This window comes from Mycteria americana, chromosome 6, assembly GCF_035582795.1.
Source record: "Mycteria americana isolate JAX WOST 10 ecotype Jacksonville Zoo and Gardens chromosome 6, USCA_MyAme_1.0, whole genome shotgun sequence".
In the NCBI taxonomy this organism is placed as follows: Eukaryota; Metazoa; Chordata; class Aves; order Ciconiiformes; family Ciconiidae; genus Mycteria; species Mycteria americana.
The window spans coordinates 69111357-69138976 of NC_134370.1; the positions used below are offsets into that span (position 1 = coordinate 69111357).

Below are 27620 nucleotides of genomic sequence, written 5' to 3' on the forward strand. Positions count from 1 at the left end.
ACTGGAGGAGGTTGCGGTTTACAACCAACAGCATTGACGGTAGTGCCTTTAGGAGGACCTAACTCCTGTCTGATCGTCTTCGCACTTGTCTGTCCTGCCGTCTGCTGCACACTGTGCTTCATTTCTTGCATTTCATCATTTATTTTGTGTTTAACGTTGAGGCTAAGATTGGAGTCGCGGTGCTGGGTTTGCTGAGGAAGGTGGCAAGGCAGACCCTACCCCTGACTGCATCGCTCTCTGCACTGCCCACCCCTGAGCACGGCGAAGGTACCCGTGGGATTATGCATCGGCTGCCACAAGCCGCCTGGCTGTAAGCCCCCCCGGCAGGGATCTGAGGGGCAGAGAAAGCTGGGGACTTGACACAGTTCTCTGTTTGCCTCGGGAATCTGTTCCGGTCTTGGTTATAAGCATCCGTGGTTTGCTCCTGAGGGCAAGGGAGATGGAGATATGCTGTTTTCACTGTCTTGGGGGGAAAAGCGGAGGAGAAAAAGTAGGTGCACGACTTGGACTGAATCGCTTCCGATTCCCACTCTGTTTTCCAAGACTGATCTGCAAGAGCAAGGCCTTGACCCTTCGAAGTGAAGTCTTGCACAGTATTGACTGAACGCCGCTCAGATCCCAACTTGCCAAGGAGCTAAATAAGTCCATTTAATTGAGTGGGACTGCTTGAATGCATAAACTTACTTACACCCATAGATTTGTGGACAGATCATTTGGAGAAGCGGGGTTATAAGTCACCTTTTTCATCGGTCTGATGGTTTACACAGCCCCCTACCTCTTGCAGCAACAGTGAGAGAACACTGGATTAAGTTCAGTTTGGGCGCAGAGGAAAAGATGAGGCAAACCATACCAAAAGGAGAACTATCGAGCTGGGAAGGCTTAGGTGGGTATTCTCCCTCTGTTCCCGTCCAGTGGCTTAAAAAGACCCTGAGGAGGACGGCTTCAGGGCTGCCAGCCAGTGTGGGCCATGCAGGCAGGCCTGGGGTCAGGAAAAGCGGAGTCCAAGTCTCTGAAGCCCGTCTAGCATTGCAGTTAATGCTCTGAGGGGTGCTTTCGGTGCGATGCGTTCTTCTGTATTCGCATATGCCTCTTATGATTTCTGCAGAGAGAATATAGCATTTTCTATGTGTTATTTTCAAACAAGAGCCGCACGGTGTTTTCATTAACCGTCTTCCAGTCTTATATTCAGCAGGATAGGGGTTCGGGCCAGTTCTAGGGCCCTAAAATTTAAGTTTTCGGGCCAACACCAGACCATCCCAGCAGCTGCCACGAGATGGCAGCCGGATAAGATCCTGTCCGCGATCACCGCTGAAATAATCAACTCCATTGCGAATTTTAAAAGTCATAAAAGAAGCTGTCTTTTCAACGCCCAAGTTGCATTAATGTTTTACTAACTGACATTTTTACAGTGTCATTCAACCACTTCTTTAAAAATAGGAGGTGTGCTCTTTACAATAACGCAGATATCAATACTAGATGCAGACAGAACAGTTAAACTGGAGAAAGAAAAGCTATCATTTAGTAACTCTTTAAGAATTTATGTTTCCTTCCTTTCTCAAGCTTACGTTCTAAAGCTGAAGCATTTTATGGCAGTTGTAAAGAATTACACTATAATTGTGACTTTATTCACTTGAGATGTCTTTGCCGTGAAGCGCAGGCTCTTAAGCTGTGCGTGCTGAAGGAGAGCGTCTCTGGCAGCCCCTGGCAGCCTGTGGAAAAGGGAGCAATTCCAGACTTCATCCTATTTCCCTGGACAAAGCAGCCAGTAAGTCTTGCAAGATGTATTTCCAACTATTTTTTTTTTTTTTCCAGTGGTGGGATTCTGGAAAGTCCTAATCTGTGCTTTGCTTAGCTTAATCTAAAACCACTCATAAGACTATCTAAAATCTTAACTACTGCCTCTACTTTTTTTTTTTAAACCATAAGTCATAATACAAACGCAGATCTGATTATCTTTGAGCTTTCATTTGTTGTTTGAAAAACAAGTATCAGTTTTAGCCTTCACAAGTGAGCTCTGTTCCACTTTAATTTCTGAGCACATAAGTGTCCTGAAAGTCCCAAAATCTCAAGTTAAAGCTCCTTACGTTATGCGAATTTCCCATGCAATCCTATCAGGATGTGATCCCTACGATGGTAAATACCTACGACTGCATACATGCCCTTATTGTATATCCTCAGAAAATGAGTACGGATGCAAGTAATAGATATTTGTTAATCTGTATGACTGTATCATTCTTTATCTTTACTCAAACTTGACCTTTGCACCAGCCTTCTTCTAACAGCTCCTGATTTACTGGAAGAGATGATAATTCATCTGGTTATTAACTGTCTGACCTCCACAGACATTGCTTTATAGGCTATGGAACTATATTCATAAAATAAAATTTAAAAAAAAATTAAAAAAAAACCAAAACAGAAAACACCAAAGCTCAGATTTTCAAGGCATTCTAGAAGCTTTTGACACCCACTTTATATTACTTTGAAGGAAAACCTGTGGCAATCCAATAGATGTTACTAGAGAGCTGAACCTCAATGAACCTTCTCTAGCCTGCTAAGAGAAGAACAGCCCAACCCAATAAGCAGGTCTGATGTTGCGCTTGCTCTGCCTGTGCTTGGAGCGCTGGAGCTGTTAGACTGTTTTGAAGATTATGTGCCACAAAGGTGGAGTTGGGTTGATGTTTCTAAGAAACGTTTTCATTCGTTTGGGTTTGGTTTTTTGTTGTGGGGTTTTTTTTTTTAATAGACTGCAGGAACAGCTACTATTCTATGTCCTGAGACGAAGTGAAAAGCCTTTAATTGATTTCAGTAGGCTCACATTTCTGCGTGTAGGGTTTTTTCAGCTAAAGTCTGCCACAGATAGAAATGTCACATCCTGCTTGTTTTACAGCTCGGATACTCCTCCCTTTGAAACGGAAACCTTGCTGGAAAGCGGTGTTCCTTGCTCCGCCGTAACACTAGGCATTGCTGGAAACTATATCAAGATCTGTTCTTCACTGCTTTTACCTGGTGCTGTATACTTTTTCTTTAGAGCTCACGTAGTGCCACTCTTTCCTTTTCCCCCCTGACTTCTGCATTGCTTTTAACTGCTTCTACATTTCACAGTTTTTAAAGGCCTTAATAGTGGGAGTCTGCCTGAGCTCCTTCTAGTTGTGAGTGGTAACGTCAAGAATGATGAGTGCCCTTTTATGTGCCATATACAATCTAGTATATGTGCATACGTGGGCAAAGCCTTCAATCCAATCCCAGCAAGGGTGGGGAGCAGTGCTGGAGGTCTGTAAATGGCACTGCCTCCTCCTCGCATGGTGCTCTGTGCCTCCGAGCCGCTGGAGGAGCCGTCTGCGGAATCAGCTCTGCTGCGAAAGTCTCCGTCATCCTTCACAGAGGCTATTCTTTCAGGTGAAGAGTTGCGTCTCCATTTGGGGTGACTGGTGCTACCTTTGTTAATGCTGCCTTCTTCTCCATCGTACCCTCTTTTCTGTGCCTACCTCTCTGCTCGCATGCTGCACGATGCTTCATTAAGGCTGGCCGGCAGCATCAGGACTACAGACTGGAAGGAGCAGCCAACCTGAGAGCTTCCTGTGCTCTGATATCTTAATGTGGCAAAAGAAGCAGAAGAGAGCAATAGGTATGTCTCAGTTATATTGCCCAAATCGGTCACGTACATGCGACGCGTAGCTGCTCTTGCTCTAACGTTAGATGTTTTTCTCAGTTCACGTTCTCCATATCTGCTGCTGACGGCAGCCCTAGCCGTACTGGTTTAGCTTAGTGCTCTGCATGCCAAAGAGCACTTTCAAAGCAGTGGAAATATATGATCTTAGTATGAGCCTGGTAACATCTTCACAGAAAATTGAGAAGTCCTCAACTGTGGAGTCCACCTAATTAGAATTCTTTAGACACAGATATAAAGGATTCTGGTGCTCTTTTCTTTGTTCATTACAATTAATTTTAGGTCATTACACTCAAGGGACACCTGCTAACTGCAATATGGTCAACATGTGCTTAGGATGATATAATGAGCTATCCCTTTCCATTTGGGGATATATATCGATATATCGTTGGTGAAAGGTGCCAGACTGATAGAGCCGGCTGCCTACTTCAGAGTAAGAGCACTGCATAGCTGTTGTCTTCACACAGCTCCACCAGCCAGGCTCAGGCCCGCCGAACTTCCATCCTTGCTCAAAACTACCAAAAATGTTGCCTATTGCCCGATTGCTATAATTTCGCAAAGAGGACTCGTGACCTTCAGGAACTGGAACGGGACTTAGAAATTGTTCCATTGAAGAATTCAGTCAACTAGTTACTAATGATCTGGCCTGCATTTGAACTAATAAAATGGGAAGAAATTATCTATGAAAACAAAGTTAGAACCATTGCCCAGGCCCTGTGTCTTTCCTGTTTCTGTAGCAGCACAAAGGGGATTTAAAGGGCACTTCTGGATTTCCATGGCAAAAGGGAATCCCCTGCTAGGATAAAGCTGGACTCTTATGCCATCTCATCCTTCTTCCTTTCTCCCCACATTAGGGGTGTTCTGGGACACATCCAGGGCAGAAAGGGACGTGGCCACAATATAGTGTTCTCTGACAATCCTGAGCCAGGAAAAGAATCCTTGGGGGTGATCCCAGCTGGCACGCAGTGATGACCATTTGGCTGCTCTAACTTCCAGTAGGGGTGGTTCAGCCTCAGGCTCAGGCCCAGAATGAAAGGAGGTGGACAGGTGGCTTCCAGCCATGTTTGCCTTCCTCCCCCTTGTGCTTGTGGAGATCTACGCCCTGTATTTAAGAAAGCAAAAAATACGATGACTTTACCTATGTAGAATGTAACTGTGACTGAAGCTTCAGTAGGTGTTTAGAGCTCTCCTTCCGTACAACGTTAAAGAGTAACAGGCAGGGGAGGGGATGGACACCTTCCTTCATTACACGGTAGGGCCATCAGTCCACCCTCTTGATCTGAGCCCTTAATTTTGTAGGCAATGGTATGAGGGTAGTCGCTCTGAGATGATGAAGCCATGTCTGAAACAACTAGTTGACACACTCTGAAAGTAAACAGAAACTCCTTAAACTAGCTTTTGGTCGGTCTCATGATTTCCAGCACGAAACTTGCCCTGCTAAAAGCTTTTTCTCCTCTTCCCCGTGTTGTAGCCCCTTCCTTGGGCAGAGATGAGGCTGGAGCCATCCCCTGGTGCAGGGGGATCCAGGAGTGCTTCCGTGCCTTACCACAGCAGCAACTGGGGACGTGCCAGCGGGGCGTTAGAGCCAGAGTTGGCATGCTGGGTTTTTGTTCAGGTTAGGTAAAATATATCACGCAAGTAATTAATGGGTCTCTTCTCTGCATCTGAAATTAAAACGATGTCACTTGCACATACTCTAATTTTAGTTACTGACAAGGGATTTGTTGAGTAACTCTTGCAAAGCATATGTGCTGTCCCACACTTGGTACGGTTTGTCTGCGTCTCTACCAGGGCGTAATGAATTTGGCTTGTGCTAATGGCTGTTTATGTTTGCCAGGCTGCATTTTTAATGCTTTACCTGCTGTTAAATGCTCAACCCATTCTCTACCCATTGCCAGAACACAGCCCTTGCGCTTACCCAGATGCACTTCGGCCGCAGTGACGTTAACTTCTGCTGATTTTCCATCTTGGCCATTTTATGGTCTGCCTTCAGTCAAACTTGCCTCCTGCCCCTCTGTTTGTGCATCAACAAAGCTCCCCGATTGTGCTGGTGCAGACTTTGAGGTTAGAGCAATGCAGGTATAATATCAGAGTCTGGATTAAGAGCAACCAGTTCACTTTGAGCTAGTGACCAGTCCTTGGGTATCCAAGATTTTAACAGTCCCTGGTCCCCCCGTGTAGCCCTGCCGTCTCTTTCTGGGGACAAAGCGTTAACTGAGAATCTAAAATCCGACTCAAACAAGGTTCAAGACACATTGGCTGTTACTGATTTGTTGATAATATTTATGGAAATTAATGTAACGCTTCCACAGTATGGTATAGTTTATAATTACTATCCAGCTCATTGAAAAGGTTAGGACATACCGGAAAAGTACAAATTGATATGAAAGTTCCTTCCTGTCTTGCAGAAGTGATGATAAAGAATAAATTATTGAAGAAAATTAAGCATTATAATTGGGGAATATTCCCCTATTACTAAGTAAAGCCAGCCATTAGCATCCGATTTGCATTTTATACCATGCAGCAGGAAATATTTAAGTTGACAAATAGGATATTTAATACAGCAACAGATACTTGGCAGTTAGATATTAACAACTGTTACTGATGTGATTTATTCACCATTATAAAAAGGGCATTACTATGTGCATATGATTCAGAAATTAACTCCAGTTTACCAAGAGGCCTTGACTGCCTGACCTCTTAATATCCTTATAATGACGCCATTTACCATTCAAAGGCTTATTCAAGTCATTCACTGCTAGATTTGTTTTAAAGGGGTCCACTGTAGGGCAGATTTTTGCGTGCGTTAACATTTCTCATTGGCGTAGTAGGCACAAGCATTTTGTAAGTGGGAAAAACTCACGGGTAAAACCGTGCTCAGGTTCTTAGGGATGGAGTAGCCTCACAGAAGCAATCCATGGTACTTCCTTCCGCTACACCCTCAGTGTGGACTGGCCTCACAAATCCTGTCTGACTTTTACATGCTTTAATGCTAGGAAATCTTCTTGAGGTTTATACGCAGCTTTCATCATTTTTGCAAGTATGTCCTGCACATGGGTGAGGTGGGCTTCCCTTCCGCCCGCCTGTGGGACGTGTTCCACTGGCAGCCATATGATCTTATGGTCTGATTTCCGGTGTAGTTATGCGAGTAGAAAGCTGAATTAGCACCACAAAACAGTGGCGTGAGTGGAAGCAGAACCATGCCGCAAGGCGTCTGGTTTTCTACGTGCCGAAGTATCCGCTGTTTGGTAAGGCCACGTGCGGCAATGGGAACGGGCTTTGCTCAACCCCTGTGATGACCGATACGTATCGGTCACACACACATTCCAGGCTTCCCTACTCCTTTTATTACTCAGTTTAGCTTTGCCTTCTGGAACTTCCCTTTTTCTTTCTCAAAATACCTATTTGTAACTCCAGGTTGACTTTCTTTGACCTTAATTATTCTTCAGCTGAAAAATCCAGGTGTGCTATTTAGTATTTAGATAATTACCTATTTAATGTGCTACAGGCTTTACAGCTGTTGAGCTCATCTATCCACTTTTTCTCATTGTTGCTAAAATCTTGGTAGTAGAGGTCACTGTTTTGTCCTTAGCCTTTCGGTGTTCTCTCAAAAGTTACTTTTGAAGTTACGTAAGAATTCCCATTGTTCCCGTTTGGGAGTGGTTTATCGCTGCCAATGATGCGCCAGCACAAGGAAACCGTAAGTACATGCACGGAAAGAAAGGCATAGATGTTCCTCTACACGACTGCGGAGTTTCACCCTTCTTGTTCTCTTTATTTTTTTTTATTTTAATGCACCTGTTTGTGTTTTGATTAGGTATGGGCAACAGACCTTGACCTTTGCTATAGTGACCAGCTGGCCTTGACTCAGCTCATGTTGTACGTGACAGATGGAAATCTGGATTGTCGCTCTAGCCGCTTGGAAGTATCTCTTGGTTCAAATAAAATGAAAAGCCAACGTATTCAGCATGAGGAGACAAAAACTGTAAGCGGGGATTTGTTTACAAATAAAAGTATTACTGTAAACTACCGAAAAGTTAAAATCTGTCCTAGATCACTGTTCTAGAGGAGCTGAATCTGCTCCTGTCAGATTTTAAACTGCTACTTTTAGATTTTACAAGGTTAATAAAGTAAACGGGATGCCATCACATTAGAAATTAAAGGAAAGGTTCTGGATGCTTATACTCAGGTTCTGGTACCTGATTGTTCATCCTTTGTACACAGTAATAGTGATTTGTGGTAGTTTCAGGTATTTTTCAGGTAGTTTCAGGTAGAAAATATTTCAGGTAGTTTTTGAGTTGTAAAAAATGTGGTAATTTGTATGTTGCAAGAAAAAGGAAGGAGGCAAAAGCACTGCTGACTGACTGTAGGAGTAACTTCCAAGCAGTCAAGAAGAAATCGGAGCCTTCAGCTCATGAGCTCTGATTTGGCATCAGAAGTTAGAGCACTGAAGTTCTGCCCCAGCTTTGTACTTTCATGCACAAAACTGAGGGTAAAACAATCAGGGCTACATCTGCAGAAGGATCTGGACACCTAAATCCCTCCCAGCTCTCCCTTGAGTTAAACCCACATGTTGATTCTCAGAACCTTCATTCAGTTCTCCATCCATCTAACTGTTCAATATTAATTATTCAGTATTAATTATGGTCACAGTCATTTGAACAGGAAGAAAAACTCCTAGCACCCTACCTGAGGTGAGTTCCCTAAGCAGGAATACGCAGCCATACTCCTCCCTCCTGCTTGCTCTCTCTGGACCAGAGGTACAAAGCCCAAGGGGGAGAAGCACCGGCCTGCAATGCCAAGCAAGATCCCTGAGCCCTGAAGTCCCCCCCTCAATCTGTCTGGTTTCTATTGCCAGGTCCGATTCAGCCGCACGCGGTGTCAGGTGCTGTGAATTCACGTGTGCTCGGCTCTCAGTGGGTGCTGCACACAAAGCTGAGGTGGTTGGAATTGTAGGTTTAGGTAGGGAAATGATGAGTGCTGTGGCACTTGCTTCTTGTGGACCTCTCTGAAGACTCCTGTGGCCTAATAGTGCCTCCCAGGGATGTGATTTTAAATAAGATGGTATCTGTGTATTGCTTTGATATCCCTATAAACACACTGTCACAGAAGCACGGTTAACATACGACTTGCTTATTATGCGGATTTGTTAAATTCGATCAGTCTTGGTGCAGGATTCGATAGGGCTCTGAACCCTGAGACTGTCCCTCTAAACAGGGAAGAAAGGCCTTTAGAAAGTCAGAGGATAAGAAATGTATCTGTAAGTACATGTATATATACACCTATAGACATAGAGCACATGCCGTTTTACACATTTTGACAGAAGACTCACAACTCCCTTTTCTTCATGCATAGAGGAGGAATGTAGCACCATTCCAAAAATGTCACAGAGCTGTAATTTAGAGGTTAATGAGCTCTTGATCTATTGTTCTTGTCAAGCAACCACTTTTAGTTGGAGAGAAGTCAGTAAGGTATGATTAGTCCCAGTAGAACAAGTTTTAGAAATGAAAAGTAATCAAGTAGCAACTTTTTTAAAAATTAAAATTATGTCAGAATTAACACAAATTGTCACTATATCCTTTATTTTTCTTCTTTCTGTATTTCTGAGGTTTTGATCTCTTTAAGAGTTAACAACAAAAATGCACTCTCTCTAGAAAGTATCTTCAGAAAAAGAAACAAACAAACCAAGAGACAAATGCTTTTACAGCACATGATCTGTAATGAATGATTAAGTAAAACACTTTGTGTAAAATTATGATGTTAATAATGATTCTGTCCCTTTTAATTTATTATATATTCTCAATCCTGGTAGGTTTGATTTTGATAAAATGGAGCAGCAACTGAGTTTGTGTGATGATTTTATTTTTAGAAATCCTTCTTTGAAAGAACAAATTTCCTAGATACTGCTGCTACTGTAATTATGTACAAAACCAATCACTCATTATAGTTAGGATACATTATCTTCTAGACAGATGAGGCTAAATAAGCAACACATTAATAATTCATACTGCAGTTCATTATGCATGTGTATGCATGCTTTGTAGCTGAAATAAGCACCTCATCAACCTGATGCCAACCCTTAAACAATAGTTCTGTGTTATTGCAGCCACATTCAAGTTTACGCTTGTTAAACTGCTACTTGGATTATTTTATCAAGCATTCATTTATTTGTGGTCCCCTACTGCAGAGAACAGATTTTGGAAGCTCCTTTTTTAAGTTAATGACTTGAGCAATGGGTGTTATTAATTCTCAGAATATTATAAACATGATTAATTTTCAGGCAGAGATGTATTATATAAGGATTTCAACTACGTCAGCTTAAATGAGTCCATGTCAAAACAAGTATCATTTTAGAAAAAATACAGTAAATTACATGCTTCAACGTGCAGTATCCCCACTCTGAAGGAACAGTCCAGTATTAAAAATGACATCACCGGAAAGCCTTGGTTTAGGAGAACGGCTCTGTTCAGTCCTACTCAATGCAACATCTCTATTCTTTTGTCCCAAGCACTGGGAAGAGTTTAAACTCAAATGCAGTACCGATTCTGCTCCACAGTATGAACCCCACTGGTATCAGTTGTGTGGCTTCTTGGAGTCACTCAAAGACTTGCGGGAAAAATTACGCACACTAATGGTGTAGCAGAACACTCAGTCTTGGTGTTCTACTGATGATCCGCTTTGGAATTCCTGCTATCGAGAAGAGCTGACTCTAGAACAACATATGTTACCCCAGGGCAGGATGGATTCAGAGGATCCACTCAGAATGATTTCACATGGCTCAGTTACCAATGAAGCCGTGAAAATATCAAAACGTGGCTCATAAAGAGTGATTCTGTAGACCTATCTATAATATAAGGTTTTGCGTACAGCGTGAGGTGAGGATTTAATGTTGCTGCATGGAAATGTCTATGTTCAGTAGACATTGTGATGAACAGGAATTCCTCCAAACAGAGTCTTACTGCACACTTACATGAGTTCACTGAGAAAAAGCCGTTGAAATAGTAAATTGTTGGCTTCTGATATAAACCAGTATGAAAATAAAGAATCCGGTGTTGTTTTCCCTAGCCTTCTCCAATAGGCAACCGGTGTGCAGTAGCAAGCAGTCAACTGAGGCACTCCAGCCTTTCCGTAATCTGCTATAATGTTCTCCTCCAGATGTGTAAAGCTCATGGTGTTGGATTTGACCTCCAGGTACGAACGGGAAAGATTAGAAAACGTGATATTCACTCTGCATAATTTCTGTATGTAAATTCTAATATGGTGAAACCACTTAGCACAATGTAAACTTTAAGTGTCCTGTTTAGCATAATACAATGTTTAAGTGTTCTGTTAAAGAGACAGCAAGGTGTTGCTCCACAGTTTTGTGAAGAGGACTTGGTATACATCAGAATTGATTTTATTTTAAATTGTTTTCATGATGCTAATTAATGAACTCTGAATTGCATAAAGGTCTTCAGTAGTTCCTGTAAAAATGAGTCTAATATTGTTAACACTTACCTTTAGCTGGGGTGTAAGTCTTGAAGAACTACAGTTCTGAGATATCTGATTTGGTTCAAGACTGGAAGCAGTGAAGGATGAAGAGTACTACAACATGTTTGTGTTACACAATAGGGAGTGAGACAGTCTCTCCCTCTCAGAGACTACGGAGAGAACGCTGTCCTGGCGGGTTTGTTCACACGGCTCTGCGGGCAAAAAGGATTACGGCCGTCAGCCAGGAGCTGTGCTTGGGTTCAGGACCATGCTAGCAGTGAGCTTTCATGAGCACTTGGCCATCATATAGCCCTTTCACACACCTCCATGCCTGTAAGAGAAGACACACCTTCAGAGGCCAAGAGGCTGGGTGATAATGGAGAAGAGAAAGAGGAACGAAGACATGAAAATGCAGTCTTTGCTAGGAAAGGAAGTGCTTAAGGCTTATGAACAAAATTGTGTAAGAATGAAACGTAAAGGAGTTTAGAAAATGTTACAAGAGACAAGAACAGATAGATTTCAGATGCTAGGGCACAGGGCTTCACTGGGAAATGCAAAGTTTTACATGTTTTCTCAGCATAAACTGTCCCCAGGGATAGCACCTCTTCATGAGACCTCTCGCAGTGACATGTGGTAACTGTCGCTTAGCACATCTAAAAATCAAACTCTGAGTTTTGCTGCTGACCAAACTGTCGCCAGTGTCAGGCCCGTGATGAACCAGAGCAGAAGGTTAATGAAAGTCCATGTCCCATGTATAGCTGAGGTGAAAGATAAACTTGAAGGAGAGGAAAACCTAACCTAATATTTTCCCTGTCTTTCAATTTAAGTGTGTATAAGGCTTTTAGGGGTTAACCTGCCTCTTGGTAAAAGTAACTGTGTAAGGAGATAATTTTTAAAGTACTTATGACCATCTCTTCCTACTTGGAACAAAAATATTTGCTATTGAATAGACTCTGCCATATGTGTTCTACTTACATAAAGTTCATATATTGTATTCTCTACAATAAGTTAGAGCAATAATCTTTTACACTGAGCAATAATCCATTACACACAATTCAAAACTAGCCTTTCTTAGGTATGGTTATGTACTTGCTCTCCATGTTTAATACATTTATTACAATTATCACTATTTTAGGAATAATTAAAGCAACATTGTCTTTTTATTTAACAGGAAAAACAGGGAACAGTTTTTATATTGTATGAAGATCAGAAGCGATACAGATTTGGAATGATGTAAGTATACGCTGTCGGTTCCACAGTCTGATAAACAGCTGGGAACAGGCTTGGGCTGAAGAGCAGACACCACAGCATGTCTCAGGTTCTTTCTGCTGTTCAAAAACATAAGACTGGCCTTCCAAAAAGTTTTAGGGAGGCTTCTGGTAATAAAAGCATTTGGTAATAAAATAAGAAAAGTACAGGAATCTGCTTAGATCAAAGGCTGACTGCATCGCAGACTGAAGACCTACTGCAATTAGCTTTACAAGAGCTAGATTCACTGTCAATAGCAATCTAGCTGTGAGAGCACACGCTTACTTTTACAGGCAACATTATTAAAAACCTAACTATACGCAATGTGAAGAAGGCTGAAGTTTAATGCCTTTTTATATCATTCTTCACAAAGTGATCAACAGCAGTCAGGCAACAGCGGATCTGAGAGTTTAGTAATTCTTTAGATGTCTGAACCTCTCCTAAGAAGTCTAAGAAAGCATAATCTGCACAAATCTACTATACACTAATTGAAAACCTCTCCTCGGAGAGAATTTACATAACGTTTACTGCCAAAATAGGAAACAATGAGTGAGAGGCCGAAATGGTCTGTTCTCAGTCTGTTATGTATTTCTTTGATGTTGGAGCTATTTCATTAATGACCTGGATAAGACGACAGCTTCTTCGAGTGCTGGATGTCACTGCAAGTATTTTGGAGGGCAGGAATAGAACTCAAAATGATCTTGACAAATTGAAGAAACAATATGAAAAATAGAATTACATTCAGCTGGAACCAGGGGCAAGAAATTACCCTTAGGTAGCAGTAATGAATACGAGGAACACCCAGCTTTGCAGAAAAGGATCTGTGAGTTACAGTGGCTTACAAACTGCCTGCAAGTCACAATGTCATAATCTTATGGAAAAAAGTAAACCATATAACCTGGGAGGCACTGGAAGTAATCCTTCCATTCTACTCAGAGGGAGGCGATGAAAATGTTGAGAGTTCTAGAAAGCATGGCTTACAAGGCAAGACTAAAGGGGGCAGGGGGGAGGCAGAATTAAGATCTGCTGACAATCTTCAAGCACATAAAAAGCCACTGCGGGAAGGAAAAATCTCATTTCCATGTCTTTGGTAGGAGGACAAGAAGAAATGAACTTAACTTGCAGCAAGAAAGATTCATGTTTAGCATAAGAAAAATTTCTGATAGTAAGGGAAGTGAAGAACTAATTAGATTGTTTGGTGCGGTCGTCATTGACAGTGTTTAGTAACAGATTAGGCAAACCTCTGTCAGGATGATGTAAGTAGCATTGATCCTGCCCTAGCACAGGGAATGGACTAAATGAATCCTAAAGATTGTTTCTAGGGCTATGATTCTTTCAGCCTGTACTCAGCTCCTTGTGGAGGAGGCCGTGGGTAGTATACAAGCGAGTCAGATTTGTTTAAAGCTTAGATATTCTTATACTATACTGCACTCACCTGCAGTCACAATGTAGGCACCTTCCATGATTGAGCTGTAAGATAAATTTGAAAGAAAATCACTAAACAGGAGCCATTTTAAAAGTGATTTAGGCATCTGAAAGTGTTCCATAAGCCACTAACCTCTCCTAACAGCCCACTGATGCTGAAAGGTAAGATCTTTCCTTCCCTGACCGCAGCTGCGGAGTCCTCCTCCCTCCTGACCTTCCTTCTGCCATGTCTCTGGTACTTTTACACCAGCTCAATAACTCAGCAGAAAGCTTTCTTTTATTGGATCATTTTTCTGTTAGGCTAAGATAGAATCAGTCCATAGAGGGGTATATAGTGACCATGAGAGTTGTGCGAGATAGGTGGGGAGGAACTGAAGAGAGGAGAAGGACCTGCCCTTTGCAGAGTCGGGGAACTGTTGGATTGCCGTGTCCCTGTTGGCGTGATTTCACTTTGTTAGCCACATACCTCGGAAAGTGGACTCCTTATGTCAGAGATCCCGCATCCTACCTGCATTCTTCTTGCTAACTTCTTCGAAACGATACATCAGTAGTTGCTCCCCTGGTAAGAAACATAACAACAGCTCTTGGATCATCAGCTTGAATTGGCAGTTATTAATATATTACCAGAATACTCTCAAATATATTTGCCATACATTCTGATCCCAGATTTGTCTTCCATCAGATTTTCAATGCAATTTCATTATCTTAATTCGGAAATATTTTCGAGAATATAACAGTTTGAGCTTATAAAATCACTGAAATACCTATGTGAATTATCATCCGTTTTACTACATTGGAGATCTATTGTCAGTTCCAGTCAGTAAATGAGGTACATTCTCCCTCAGCATAATATCCTGTTCCATAAGATCGCATGTGTTGAGAGTCTGTATGTACCACTGAGAAACCGAAGCCTCAAAAGCTACAACAATCTAAGAAATGCTGTGGAAATTTCTCCTTTAGACGTCTTCCACAAATTGTAGGCAGAAGCAACAGCTTTTCCAGGTGTTTAAAGTGTTCTGCTGTCTCAGTCCTAACTCAATGGTAGCCTTTTACGTGGAGTAGCTGAAACCTTACTGCTTACTTCTGCTAAGTTGATTAATAAAAATTATTTATTGCACAAATCCTTCCTGTTGACAAGTTAAAATGGAGCCTCATCTTTCATATCTCCCTGAAGATTGCCACCTTGTGAGATTGAAAATACTCATTAAATTCCATCACCAGACAGGCACAAATGAGAGGGCGATTGTTTTTAAGCATGTGAAGGGAATCATTGGTAAACTCATTTGTTTGGATATCATTAACAGAACAATCGGAGAGGATCTCCAGGGGGTCCTCATGACCTTTGCTCGCAATCTCTTCATCATCCATCAAGAAATATCAGCACCTAATATGCAAGGCGAGACCAATTTTAAGGTGAGGTGTTAATTAACTAACGATCCTGGTTAATTTCTGTACAAGGGCTGAAAATACCTCATGCTGTATCATAAACAAGTGCTAAACCATTCCTTTTTTATTGTTAGCGGTACGTATTTTACAGTGTCTAGGTCAATATAGTAAGTCTCCCAACGAACCTGTTAGTTAAATTTAAGTTTGAAACTTTTTCTTTGAAGAGAGACATACTTTAGCGTGAAATTATTTGTAATGTCATGTTCCTGATTGTCCGTTGTAAGAAGCAAAGGAGCTATTGGCACTGCCTCAGACAGTTCTGCTACAATTGTCCCTTTTGTTTTAGAGGGACACCATCAAGGCAGGAATCTTAAATTAGAAAGAAACGTTCTCAGTTTATAATAGCTCCTTAGATTATTAACACTGGTTTCTTTTAAGCAGCCAGCCACCGAGTACTTAATCCATTAGTTCACATCTTTCACCTCGCCATCAATTTCACAAGTCAATTTTGTTCCCAATTTTCTCGGCCCTTTGAATCTGCCCGCAGCGCCCATCCCTGTGTGCCAGAGGATGCTCTGGGGTGGTGCGGGGGGAGGCAGGACAAAGCGCGGGGGCTGGTGACACCGGGAACGTTCCCCCAGGAGCGCCCACCTTGACTGGGAAGCTCCTTTGTGACGACCTTGCTGGCGAAAGGAGACAGTAAAGCAATAATGAATCCAACCCCGTGCCCTGAAACAAGCACTCATTACAATGCTGCTTTTTGATTCCAGAGAATAGCTAAACTTTCCGGAGGGAGTTCTTTTGCTAAACTAGATCACCTTTAACTTTATAAAAAGTTTCTAAGATCCTATCTTTAAGCGCTTTGTAGAAAGGTGAAGGGGAGCACTGTGTTACAGATTTGTATCTCAAATCACATAATTTATATCAGATTCTTTCCAGTGTTAACTCTGACTATATTTTCCTCTGACAAGCAGAGTGTGAAATGACAGTTTTAGAGAAGATATAATTAAATTTCAACGTGTTACAGAACAAACAAACCAACCAACCCCCGTTTTTCAATATGAGGGAGTGAAAAGCAACCATTGAAGAAAAATGTAAAAGGGAACTCTTCTTCGTAGTGAGTTAACAATGATTTACATATGTGAAATAGAACACCTGTTAGTTAATTAGAAGTACAAATTGCAACGAACTGTGTTTTTTATTTACCTGAGATGTGTACATATTTACTAATAATTCCCCCAACTGTCCCCAAAGTAATAGTAAATTTAATTGGTGCATCGTGTCCTGTGTAACACCAGGTACCTTTTCAAGGCAAGGACTACCAGCTGTGCATTTTGGCTGCTAGATTTCATTATAATGCCCATTAAATAACTTGTATTCCTTGAATCCGTTACAGATGGCAATTCAAGATATTGAAGCAATTCTAGGAATTACAGCAGAAAACAAACTGAAATTGGAAGAAGAGCAACCTCCGAAAGCAGATGCTCTGAAAGAATAGTTAACGGAAAATGTTTAAGTGCCTTATTCTTTATGCTTCTGGAAACGCTTTCTCATCTGTAAGAACAGGTTTGGTTTTCCTTCTGCATTGGCATGTGAAATAATATTAACTGAGACAGTACATTTCCACGATTTCTGAGTGCGGTGTTTAGAAGAATATTCCTTCTTTCACAAAAATAAACTGTTGAAAAGCAGAGGATCATAATAAATGCCCCTGATGTTCATACTGTCGTTCCTGAAGTACGCTATCTGTTTTTAAAATCTTATTAATAGAATCACTGCCTCTAGGGCAGAGGAAACAACCTACTCCGACCTGCAGAGCACAGACCTTAAAATTTTACCAGGCGATTCCTCCATCAAGCCTTCAACTTAGAACTGTCCTTAACGTATCTTCATAAAGATAGGTTCATCAACATAAACAATCCACTACATCCCTAGCAAATTCTCCCATGGGTTAATTATCCTTACTGTTAAAGCCAGTGCCTTAAGCGCAGTTTGCATTTGTTTGCCTTCAGCTTCCAGGAACTGGATCTCGTTATGTCTTTGTCAGAGAAACCGAGGAATTGTTTACTATAAAATGACACCTCTCTGTGGGCTGAACTCTTCTGTTCCTTCAGTCAAAACTCCCGAGTCAGCTTCAGTTTGCTAACATCCCTGCAGAACTGGTGTCCCCAAACCTCGTAAGGTATTCCAGCAATTCTCTTAGTGATGTTAAACAATGAAAATGCCACTTTCTTCTGTTTTATATGCCCCTGGATATACACAGAGGGATCACACGCTGCCTTTTGTCACTAGATCAGACTAGATCAGACTCTATTGAAAAGAGTCCTGGGACCCTAAATTCCCTTTCAAACCTATTGTCTTCCAAAACACAGGCTTCCAACACGGAGGTAAGTCTAGTGTTCTGCCTGTAAGTAAATACCCTTAAATGCCATCTTATCAGTAAACCCAGCAACCCAGATTCCTCTTCAGAACTGATTGTCCATATTGTTACCATTCCGCTCTTTCTTTTATCTACAGATTTTTGTAGCAGTTGTTTTATGTTTGCTTTCAAATTATCAAAAACAATAGTAATAGCGCTAGTCCAACAATAGATTCTAAGAGGACCATTAGAATTATACTTGTACTATGATTCCCAGTATACCATGACTTTTGCAGATCTATCTGTACACCAGATAGATTCTGTATTTCAGATACCAGTGACTTTTTTGTAACGATTGCTGTGCACTGTTATGTTAAAGGACAAGTTACATTTGTAAAATTATCTTTATCCATCGAATCTCTCATATCCCAACAGACAACACATTCTAAACGTTACTATAGAAGAGTGCATCTTCTCCATTGGATGGATATGATTGTCCCAGGCATGGCAAGTATCTCTGAGATTACTTCCCCAAAAGCTCAGGCAAAAACAGTTTTTGAGACAAATAACGAATGTGACCAAGCAGTTGCAGCAGATCATTTTCCGATGCCTGAGTGCTTGACCCATTAGCTTCATACATTATCTTTTGTGTTAGCCTTTTTCTCTTCTACTTTGGTCACATTAGTAATTAATTGCACATGAGAACATTTGCATAAATGTGGATCCCTGTTTCAAATAAAAATCTGAAAGAATATTTTTGTTGAATTCTTTTTTGTTTGTTTTTATTCCTTTCTTACATGTAATCTCCATATGGTCTTGGTTTTGGATATACCAGAGCCCACACAGATTTTTCTAACGTGAAATTTAGCCAATGAATGAACTTCCTGGAAGCCTTTATTCCTTATGGCTAGAAATAAAAGTAGCAGAGGCATTTTTGGCTGTGGTGGGTACAACAATGATCCTTCACTTGCCAAGAAATAATACGCCAAAAAGCACAGTATAATTGCTTATTAGTTCTTCCAACAAGATAAGATATATTTGTTCTCTGTTCTACTTTGAGGGGCTGCAGAACAGTATATTGTTCTTTTTCCTCACTGCATTTATAACGTACTCTCTCCTATTTTACTGCTAAGAACTGTCGATTTCTCACCTAGCTTCATATCCAAGCTATGTAACATCCCAGTTTGGTCAGTAGAAGCAATACCCTGGGGGAGGAGGCGGCACAGGAAAGCATGGCAGTATCAACCTCGGAGTCAGCTAGTTTCTTAAGGGTTAAGGGAAATGAAGCCTTGATCCAAGCCAGAATAACATAAGGTCTGAGAGGCTCGTTAGTTCACTGGCATTTAATAGACTGCAGTGTCCTAGGAGTAAATGAAAGCTGCACTTCCTTATGTCTTTGTTCTATTCTGACAAAAGAAAACTGTACCTGTTTTTGCAGGGAACAAGTGATCTGAAAGTTCCCGTGGTGAGAGAGATTTCTCAGTGTGTGCAAAGTGTGAAATGTATTTTGAGGGAAAAAAGTTTTTAATTACTATTAACACTTCTGAGCATTGAGCTGATGGAAGGACTGAAACTGCTTTACAGTCTCTCACATTCAACTCCCATGCTGCTGGTGCCAAAAATGTATTTTTTTAGCAATACAGCAGATATAAAATGAAATTATAAGCTTTAAAAAAAAAAGTCAGAAATATAGTTGTAATACAGTTCTTGAACTGTAGCTTGAATTTTAGCACTATTCAGAACATGATCTAGACTGGGAAGAAAACAGAGCATGTGGGAATGGAAAGATAAAAGGTGGCCCAGGTGTGGCTGCTCATTAGAAATTGCCAAAGAATTCTGCAGCTAAGGACAGCAAAAGCCCAAGCTGGTTCCCCAGCTGCAAGGTGTGGAGGAATGCTTGTGGAAGGAGGTGTGGGGCAGTGGGGTTTGGCATCAACTGCACAAGACCCAGACAATTAAAATAAAGGTTTTGTGCTCCTCATGGGCCAGAGCTGCAAATGAAGATGTGCATTCAGCTGACAGCACTTCATGTATCTTGTTTTTGCAAGAATTGACATACTGTCTGTAGCATGTGTGCTACCTATTTCAGGTCATTCTCCTGAGAGAACATTACCTGGAGTTCATACTGGAAACTGGGTCTCTCTTTTCATAGAGTGGGGTTTAAAGCCCTGCAAAAAAAAAAAAAAAAGGGGGGGGGGGGCATTCAGCCCAAGTTTCCACACTTAGAGTGACAACTCTGAGCATAGAGCAAAAAAAGCAGTTCGTCAGCACAACCACTTCCAGATGTCTTCTGAAATAAAGTATTCACCCTACCCATTTCCTGAAAGATCTCCGATACCTCATTCAAAGGGATAGTTCAGGAGAATGTACCACCTTCCGTCTAGATCTAGGTCAAGGTAACGAATCCCTGGAATTTTAAAACTAACGCAGTCTGCAACATTTCACGGTGATTACTTGACATCACTTCCCATTTAACAAATCACCTATCATAGGTCTGGGGTACTCCCTCTTATGGTATACAGATCCTCTGTATTTCATTTTAGACTACAGATTTTGTTATAGCAATTGGGCACTAAAGTTTAGGTACTACAAGTGTTGACAACCTTCATGAATGTAATTTAATGTATCATCTCGACTGAAGAATGGGTACACTGTTTTTTAGCTTCAACACAAAGCTATGCATTTCAGGAGACTGTTTTGATGTAAAAATGATCAGACTATACCAGAACCCAATGAACACGGAGACCCGAATAGCACAACCAAATATTATTAACCGAAGACATTTGGAAGAATGCTTCATAATACTTCCAGCCTCATCTTTAGGATATTTGGTCACGATTCTTGCATACTGTTGAAGCATGCAATGTTTTGCTATGCGTTTGTAAATACGGATGCTACTTCATTCCATTTGTAGTACGTTGTGGAAGTAGAGGTACATCTACGTTCTCTTAACCCGTGCAAGGTTATGCTTCCAGAGGCTGAAGGATTTTTCTCTTCTTCTTGCACTTTTAACAATAACAGCAACACAAAGTTGACAACAAAATATCTCTAAATAGTTTTAAAAATCAAAGTAGTTGTGGTATGTTCATTTTATAGGCAATATATACTACTTTTGACCATGAAATGTAAGAGCAGAATATCACTGTTAAGGTGTAATATCTTAGTTCAGCCTTTCACTGCAGTGAGCCACAGCATCCGATTCCAACTTCTTTTCTATCCTCAGTCACTGTTGCCACTAATAAAGATATTAAAGCTAACTATATGCTCTATTAATTATAGGAAGGTGAACTTGAGTCAAATTTGTTACTGACGATGATTAATAATTACTGGTTCTACACACATGTAGTACATTACAGTAAATAAACAGGGTACATTGTTGGGTAGTAATTGATTAATTAGCACATTCATACTACATAGCTCAATGGTTTAAGATTGCTGAGTTTGAGATACTGGTTGCAATTATTAAAAGGAAAAATCTGTTCCCATTTCTCAGTTTACTCTTCTGTACAATCTCTTCTTTTCAAATAGACTGTTTAATGGTTCAAAACCTTGGCTTTTATTTAGAAAAATTGTATCAGGGAATATTGGGTATGATTTTAAGATATTTCTCCTCAAAGGGGTCTAACACTTTTGAAGAACTATTCTTAACCTGACATCGCTGTCGAATTTCACCAATTTAATACAATTTTTACTGAGCACACGTTAACCTGGTTGACACTGCAGCTGAGATGTGCCAGCAACACCCGGGGTGCTTCCATCAGCACGCACGCTGTAAACAAAACCTTTTCTAAAAATGTAACTGCCCGATTCTTTGTGATATTCTCCCTCGCCGCAATGAGCATTAACGTGCGTCCCTCTGTAGGGACGACTGGCCCACCTCTCGGCCTGTGTCGGGGAGGATCCCCTCGCTTCGCGGGGCTGCCCCACCCGCCTGCCTCACCTCAGCGCGGAGGGCTCCGGTGCGGCCTTTCCCGCGTCTCCCTCTGCCCGGACCCGACCCGACCCGACCCGACCCTCCCCTCCCCTCACGGAACCGCATACACCAGACTGCCCCGCTCTCCCTCGCACCCAGACGAGAGCCAGTCCCGCCACTTCCACGGTCACGGCCTCCTCCAGAGCCCCAGCCGCCGCCGTTGAGGTGACCCCTCCGCCGCCGCCACCCCTTCCCGCCCTCCGGCAGGCCGCTGCGCGCGGCCGGCGCACGCGCCGAGGCGGCGCACGCGCGCCGGCCGGAACCGTGGGTGCGGGCTGGGTGCGGGGGGGGGGGGGGGGGTCCGGGGGTGGCGGCTGCGGCCCCGTGGGATGCGGGCGCTGAGGCGGCTGCATGAGGCGGCCGTGGGGCTGCTGCTGGGGCGGGGAACGGCGGCAGCGCCCCGTCCCGCCGCCTCGGAGGTGCTGAGCCAGCACCTGCGGCAGCGCGGCCTGCCCCACTGGACCTCGTACTGCGTCAAGTACAGCGCCGTGCGCAACGACCAGTTCGGCCTCTCCCACTTCAACTGGCGGGTGAACGGCGCCAACTACCACATCCTGCGCACCGGCTGCTTCCCCTTCATCAAGTACCACTGCTCCCGCGCCGCCCCGCAGGACCTGGCGCTACAGAACGCCGCCTTCACCGCTCTCAAGGTCCTCAACGCCGGTGAGTCATGTCCCGGGCCGGCTCTGCGGCCTCCTCTCGGTTTACCTCGCCGGCTGTGAGGCGGGCGGAGAAGCGCTCCCCCTTGGCTCTGGCCGTCCTCCTTCCTGCAGCCGGCGGGTGGAGTGAGGCGCTTGAGGCGGGCGGGCTGCGCCCCTCGCGGGAGGGACGGCCGCGGGAAGGGGGGCGCAGGGCGGGGAGAGGCAAAAGCGGCGGGAGCCCCCGGGAGCCGTGTGCCTGTCCCCTGGAGTCGGGACGGGGCTGTGAGCGGGGACCTGCCGGGCGCCTCTGGTGCGGGCAGCACCTCTCCTCTCCGCTCCTCTCCCCCTGAGGTAGGTGAATCCTCTCTCCCCCTGAGGTGAGTGAATCCTCGTCCGCCGCCGGGTCGGACCTGGCGGCGTAAGGAAACACAAATCAAAATACGCCCGGCCTTTCAGCAGCTGTGAGAACGCAGAGCTGTAAATCGATACTCTTCGGGGTTTTACCGAGTTCCTGTGTCTCTGTCCAGTTGTGAGAGAGAAAAATTAAAAGGGCCTTAAAGCAAACGTGCGAGCGCTTGTTATTTAAATGGCTAACATCAGGTGGTATGGATCATTTTCCATCTAAAAATCTGTGTTCTGTTACGGTGGATGAAATTCTGTCCTCTAAGCAAATACACGAGCACTGGATGAAGCAAAACAGTTTGCTGCTTAGAAAGTGTCTGGGCTCATTTTTTGCATCTTACATACAGGCGGCGTCTGATGTAGTGGAGGACTCGGATCACTCTTGATCCTAAAGTGCTGCTGCAATATAAATAACTAATAATGTTCTATCAGTACCTTATTAATATAAAAATGGATATAGATAAGTTTTGAAATACATTATTATTCAAAACTTAGTATACAGATACAACACTTACGTAAATGCTGAGAGTCGCATAACTAATGGTATCAGTTTCTTGTTTTCATATTTCATTTAAAAAAATAAATCTCATTTGTTTTGCAAGTCTTTGCAAGACTTTTTATAAAACGTGTCTGCTAGTCTTCATTTTTTGATCTTTCCAACTGACATGGTGAGAAAAGGTAATCACAAACGTTGAGTTCTTAATAATAACTTTAAAAATCTGATTTCATTTTTCACTCCACACAGTCAGGCCTTTTATCTGCCCCACCTTTCTTGGAGCTACCCTGCATATTTCATATTTAAATGGCTGGCAAGCGTGACTAAAAAGTCAATTCATCTCCCTCTTCTGAGAATCTAGCTTAAGCACTTGGATAACTTTAAGCATGTTGAATTTGCTGTTTCTGTACCTTACCAAATTCAGGGCCTAAATCCAGCTCCATTTTCCCCCTATATTAAGTAAAATAATGTTGTTGTAATAGATGGGTAACTCGGCAGTGCTAAAAATGATGGCACTTTTTGTATATACACCCTTCTGCTCATTCCAGTTTTGTTGGAGTTGGTAGTCTTGACTACTGATCTCATTTTCCCAAGAGCAGCTTCATGTTGATCTATGAAGTCACTGCCTATTTTCCTTCCTATCTCTACTCTGATACGTAGACAAACTCTGAACTGATAACTAAGTGGATGTCCAGGGAATGTTTTAGTGTTCAGATATATATTTTTTTTTTTAATCGGTAGAAATCAGGCTGTGTACATGACCATGTTTCATTTCTTTCTTACTGCTGTCCTCCCATTTTCTTTTTCTATTAATTCCTGCATATTGCTGCTTTTCTTAAGCTGCTTGATACACAAGAAGGGTGTTATGTACTGACAGCTACTTGTAAGCATTTCAGTAAAGGCAAAATATTAATAAGATGGCTTTTACAGGAATGCTTTTCCTTTAATTTCATTTTGGAGTAATTATTCTTTACTATTAATAGGTGGTTTTAATTTTCCTGGCTTGCTATCTTTGTATGTAACGTGTTTTTGTCTTTTCTTAGGCATCCCAACTTTACTATATGGAATTGGCTCCTGGTTCTTTGTCAGTGTCACAGAGACTGTTCATACGAGTCATGGCCCAGTTACTATTTATTTTCTAAATAAAGAAGATGAAGGCGCAATGTACTGAAATCGTGCCCTCAAGTACCTGTCATTTGGTGGGTTTCTGTCTTACAGCTGCTGCAAATACCTACTCCCTTTGACTAAAAAGAACTGAAGGCAACTGGTTTGGGTTTTTGGTGTTTGGTGTTTTTTTTTTTTTTTTTTACAGTTCATTCTTAACATGCTGTCTTCAGGAAGCTTCATGGACTTTTTGGTCATAAGAGATTTATTTTTGCAGAGGTCAGTAAAGTTGAAAAAGTAGAAGCCTTGGGAGAAGAATTAATATTTCTAAGAGTATTAGAACTTATCAAAGTCAGTGACTAGTACTACTGAACAAACTTCTGATAATTTGAGAGATACATCTACCAACTTAGAGAACTGAATTGTAGCATGCAGGCAAGGAAACTGTGAATACGCTAGACATTTTCAGGATGTCTGTGAAAAGATTAAGGTGCTTAGGTTTAGACTCTGACTAGATGTTTCATCATGCATTAATTGTCATAGTTGCAAGCGTGTTTGAATGAATCCATGGCACTGACTACTCTCAATTGCCTGGAAGACTCTTTGGAAAAATACCACCCCAAGAAGTTAAAAATGGCTGTATCACATTTCTTCCAATTATATTTAAATAAAATATCTAAAATATGTTTTATGCTTGTATTTTTTTGCAATTCTTGAACTCCAGATATCTGCATTGGGTTTTTTTTCCTTCTGGTTGCTTTATCGGTAAGGAACAAAACCTAAGTAATCTGGAAGATTTAGTCCCCTGCGCTAATTTACAAATTTCGGATATTTTTTAGTTAATACAGGAGAATGAGAAGAATACTCCCCTCATTTTTTTTTTTTTAATGCGAAATAACTGATTTCTCCAGCTGTAACTGAGCACAGCTGTAACAGGCACATATAATGATGGAATGACTTAAATTCAGTTGGAAACCTGGGCAAAGAAAAAGCTTTTAGGGAATTGTTTGGAGAGCAGAAATATGGAATTTTTGGATAGTAAGTTCAAACAACAGAAACACCTGTACAGGATGTATGACTGGTGCTTAGCTTTAGTGCCAGCAGATAATGCTGTCTCTTCCAAATCCCATGTCTGGTGATGTATATTGATTATTCCAATTTTCATAAGTAGGAAGATAAATGTAAAATGGGTAGGTACTGTTTTTGGAGGGTAATGACTATTCCTAAATAAATGGTTATCAAGCTATGACTACAGTATAATTTCATTTAAATACTTTTTTACTTAATTCCAGATAATGGAACTGTTTCCCACTTAATGAAGCAATACATGTGTTTTTTCTAAAAGCAACACTAAATAACACTTTAATCAGAGAAGCGCTGGTACTGTTCTACTTAATTTTGGAGAATATTCTTGACACAAGTTAAATGGGTCTCAAAGATGAAGAGACGGTATTATAAGAAGCCTCATTAATAATAAAAATGACTGGTAGCATTTTTCTAGAACTGATTTTCACTGTATTGGATAAAGTTGAATAACTGCAGCTCGTAAGTTTAAAGTCAAATACTGCTCATTCATTGCCACGGATCTTGTCAATATCTTGCTGTAAAGGTTTAGTCTCAACGCAAGGTTGATAAAATGGTTTTTAATTACCAGACTATAAATACAGCTCTTCATTGGAGTTGCACCTCTGCTCACTGCAGCTTGTTTGATTTCTGATAATGTGTACTGCTGACTTTGCTTACCTGTTTTTCAATAAATGCAGGCAACATGACTCCTTGTCCATACAGTGATGGGCGAGTCTCCTTAGAGAACATCTTTGACAAACTACCCTATTGATTACTGCAATTCTGTGCTGCTTGCAGCATTAAATAGAGACTTGATTTCTTGTTCAATGATCTCACTGTGTAACAATTAAGCAAATGTAATATTTTCTTGTATTACATGAAAATCAATAGACCTCTTGCTCTTATGAAGTTGATCATGCTAAAGGATGAACTAGAAGATGTTTGAGGGCAGAGTGCAAATATAGTATCATTCATTCATTTCATTAAGGCTCATATGTGACCTGTTACAGTACTTAAGAGGGAAAATATGCTATTTATAAGGGACAATGCTTGAGTCACTAAATCATGACAAAAATAATTTTCAAGTATGAATATAAACCTACTTGCTTGTCTTCAATCAAAGGTAAAATACTTCATCTGGCTTTCGTTCTCTTTTTGCTATAGATACCTACTTAGTATCTCCTTTTATCACTTACCTTAAGTTTTGGTCTGAACGCAAGATGGAAATGTTGAGGGCCTAGAAGATCCAAGAAGATTCATACCCTCTTGTCTAAAAAAATCTCTGTAAGGCTCTGGGGAACTCGGGAATGGCAAGCAAGGTTGAGCGTGCAGCATGTAGTTCTCAGCTGAACCTTTGCGGCTTTACCTTTCTAATCCCCATCACCATCACCTCTTGCCTTATAGCTGTTGGCTCCTAAAGGGATAATCCAGTATGAGGAGAGCGAGGTCTTCTGTTGTGGAGAAGTCTGAATGCTTGAACTAAAGAGTGTCCCTGAAGCGGGCTTTAAAGATGAGCTTCTAGCAGTTGAATTGTTCAAAGATGCATTATTTGCATGTGTAGCACCTAATGTCTGTCTCTTGCCTGTAAGGTCCTTTTGGGTTGTCTTGTAACCCCATTGCTTCGAAAGACAGACTTGTAGGGAACCAGGCTTTGTTAATTCCTCTGGTCTGGAATAATTTATTTGTAATTGTTTTAATTATTAGGTTCCTTTGTGTATATATTACACTATGTGTATGTTGTGTATGCAACGTATACTGGTGTTGATACATATTTTTTTATAGATGATTGAACTACAAAATGACCCTTCTAACTTATGGCTTTGATCTGCACCATTTCCATTTGAAATAAAATGTAGTTTATCTTGTAAGTCTTGCCTTAATTATCTCTTTACTGTATTCAAGAATGATGTTTAAATGAGTGAGAGATGACATAAAAAGGCAGAGAGCTTTGTTTCACCTCACTTAACAACTACTTCAGATAAATGAAACCTTAGTCTAAACCCAGAGGATCAGGTAGCTACTTCTTGTAGCAGTCTTTTTAAACAGTAATGACTATTGGGGGCATCTTAACCTAAACGAGCGTTTAGCATTACATCTTACCTAGGTCAATGGTCTCGGGTATCCGAGTTAAACTGTGTTACTGTAAATTAATGGAAAATGTAACTGCGCTTTCCTGAAAGATCAATGTCCAATAAAGGCTGCACAATCAAATCTTGTTGCGATGATTGAGGTCCTTAATTGCCTTTCAAAGATAAGGTGGTAATCAACATAGGTTTAACTGATCTTTTTTACCAGTTCAATTACATGCTAATGACTACAGCCAAGTCAGGATCTTTAACTACTTATACTTATTAAATCTTATGTTTGTTGTGAAAAATTACTTA

The 27620-nt window shown here is 41.6% G+C and overlaps 2 protein-coding genes and 1 long non-coding RNA gene across 5 annotated transcripts in view; 2 read left to right on the forward strand and 1 right to left on the reverse strand.

The window, feature by feature from the left end:
- Positions 1-17167, forward strand: part of IQCH (IQ motif containing H) — a 70943-nt gene extending 53776 nt beyond the window's left edge. The window contains exons 17-21 of the mRNA XM_075506410.1: positions 7485-7652; positions 10733-10858; positions 12309-12370; positions 15115-15223; positions 16593-17167. Of these exons, the coding sequence (XP_075362525.1) occupies positions 7485-7652; positions 10733-10858; positions 12309-12370; positions 15115-15223; positions 16593-16694 (567 nt within the window). The 3' untranslated portion in view covers positions 16695-17167. The remainder of the gene's footprint in view (positions 1-7484; positions 7653-10732; positions 10859-12308; positions 12371-15114; positions 15224-16592) is intronic.
- On the reverse strand, positions 362-21926 carry LOC142411851 (uncharacterized). Of its 2 annotated transcripts, none has more exons than XR_012776313.1 (6): positions 21599-21926; positions 19669-19723; positions 14277-14369; positions 13821-13855; positions 11165-11349; positions 362-1099 (listed from the first exon to the last, which is right to left on the reverse strand). It is a non-coding gene; the product is annotated as an uncharacterized LOC142411851 (long non-coding RNA). The 2 variants fall into 2 exon arrangements; XR_012776312.1 differs by lacking the exon at positions 362-1099 and adding an exon at positions 4136-4769.
- Positions 21806-27441, forward strand: C6H15orf61 (chromosome 6 C15orf61 homolog). Of its 2 annotated transcripts, XM_075506409.1 has the most exons (3): positions 21806-22191; positions 24111-24266; positions 26641-27441. In XM_075506409.1, exons 1-2 carry the CDS (start codon positions 21858-21860, stop codon positions 24236-24238), a joined length of 462 nt encoding a protein of 153 aa, XP_075362524.1. In that variant the 5' UTR covers positions 21806-21857; the 3' UTR covers positions 24239-24266; positions 26641-27441. The 2 variants fall into 2 exon arrangements, with proteins under 2 accessions (XP_075362524.1, XP_075362523.1); XM_075506408.1 differs by lacking the exon at positions 26641-27441 and having other exon boundaries at positions 21807-22191; positions 24111-24860.
- The last annotated feature ends 179 nt before the right edge of the window (positions 27442-27620 follow it).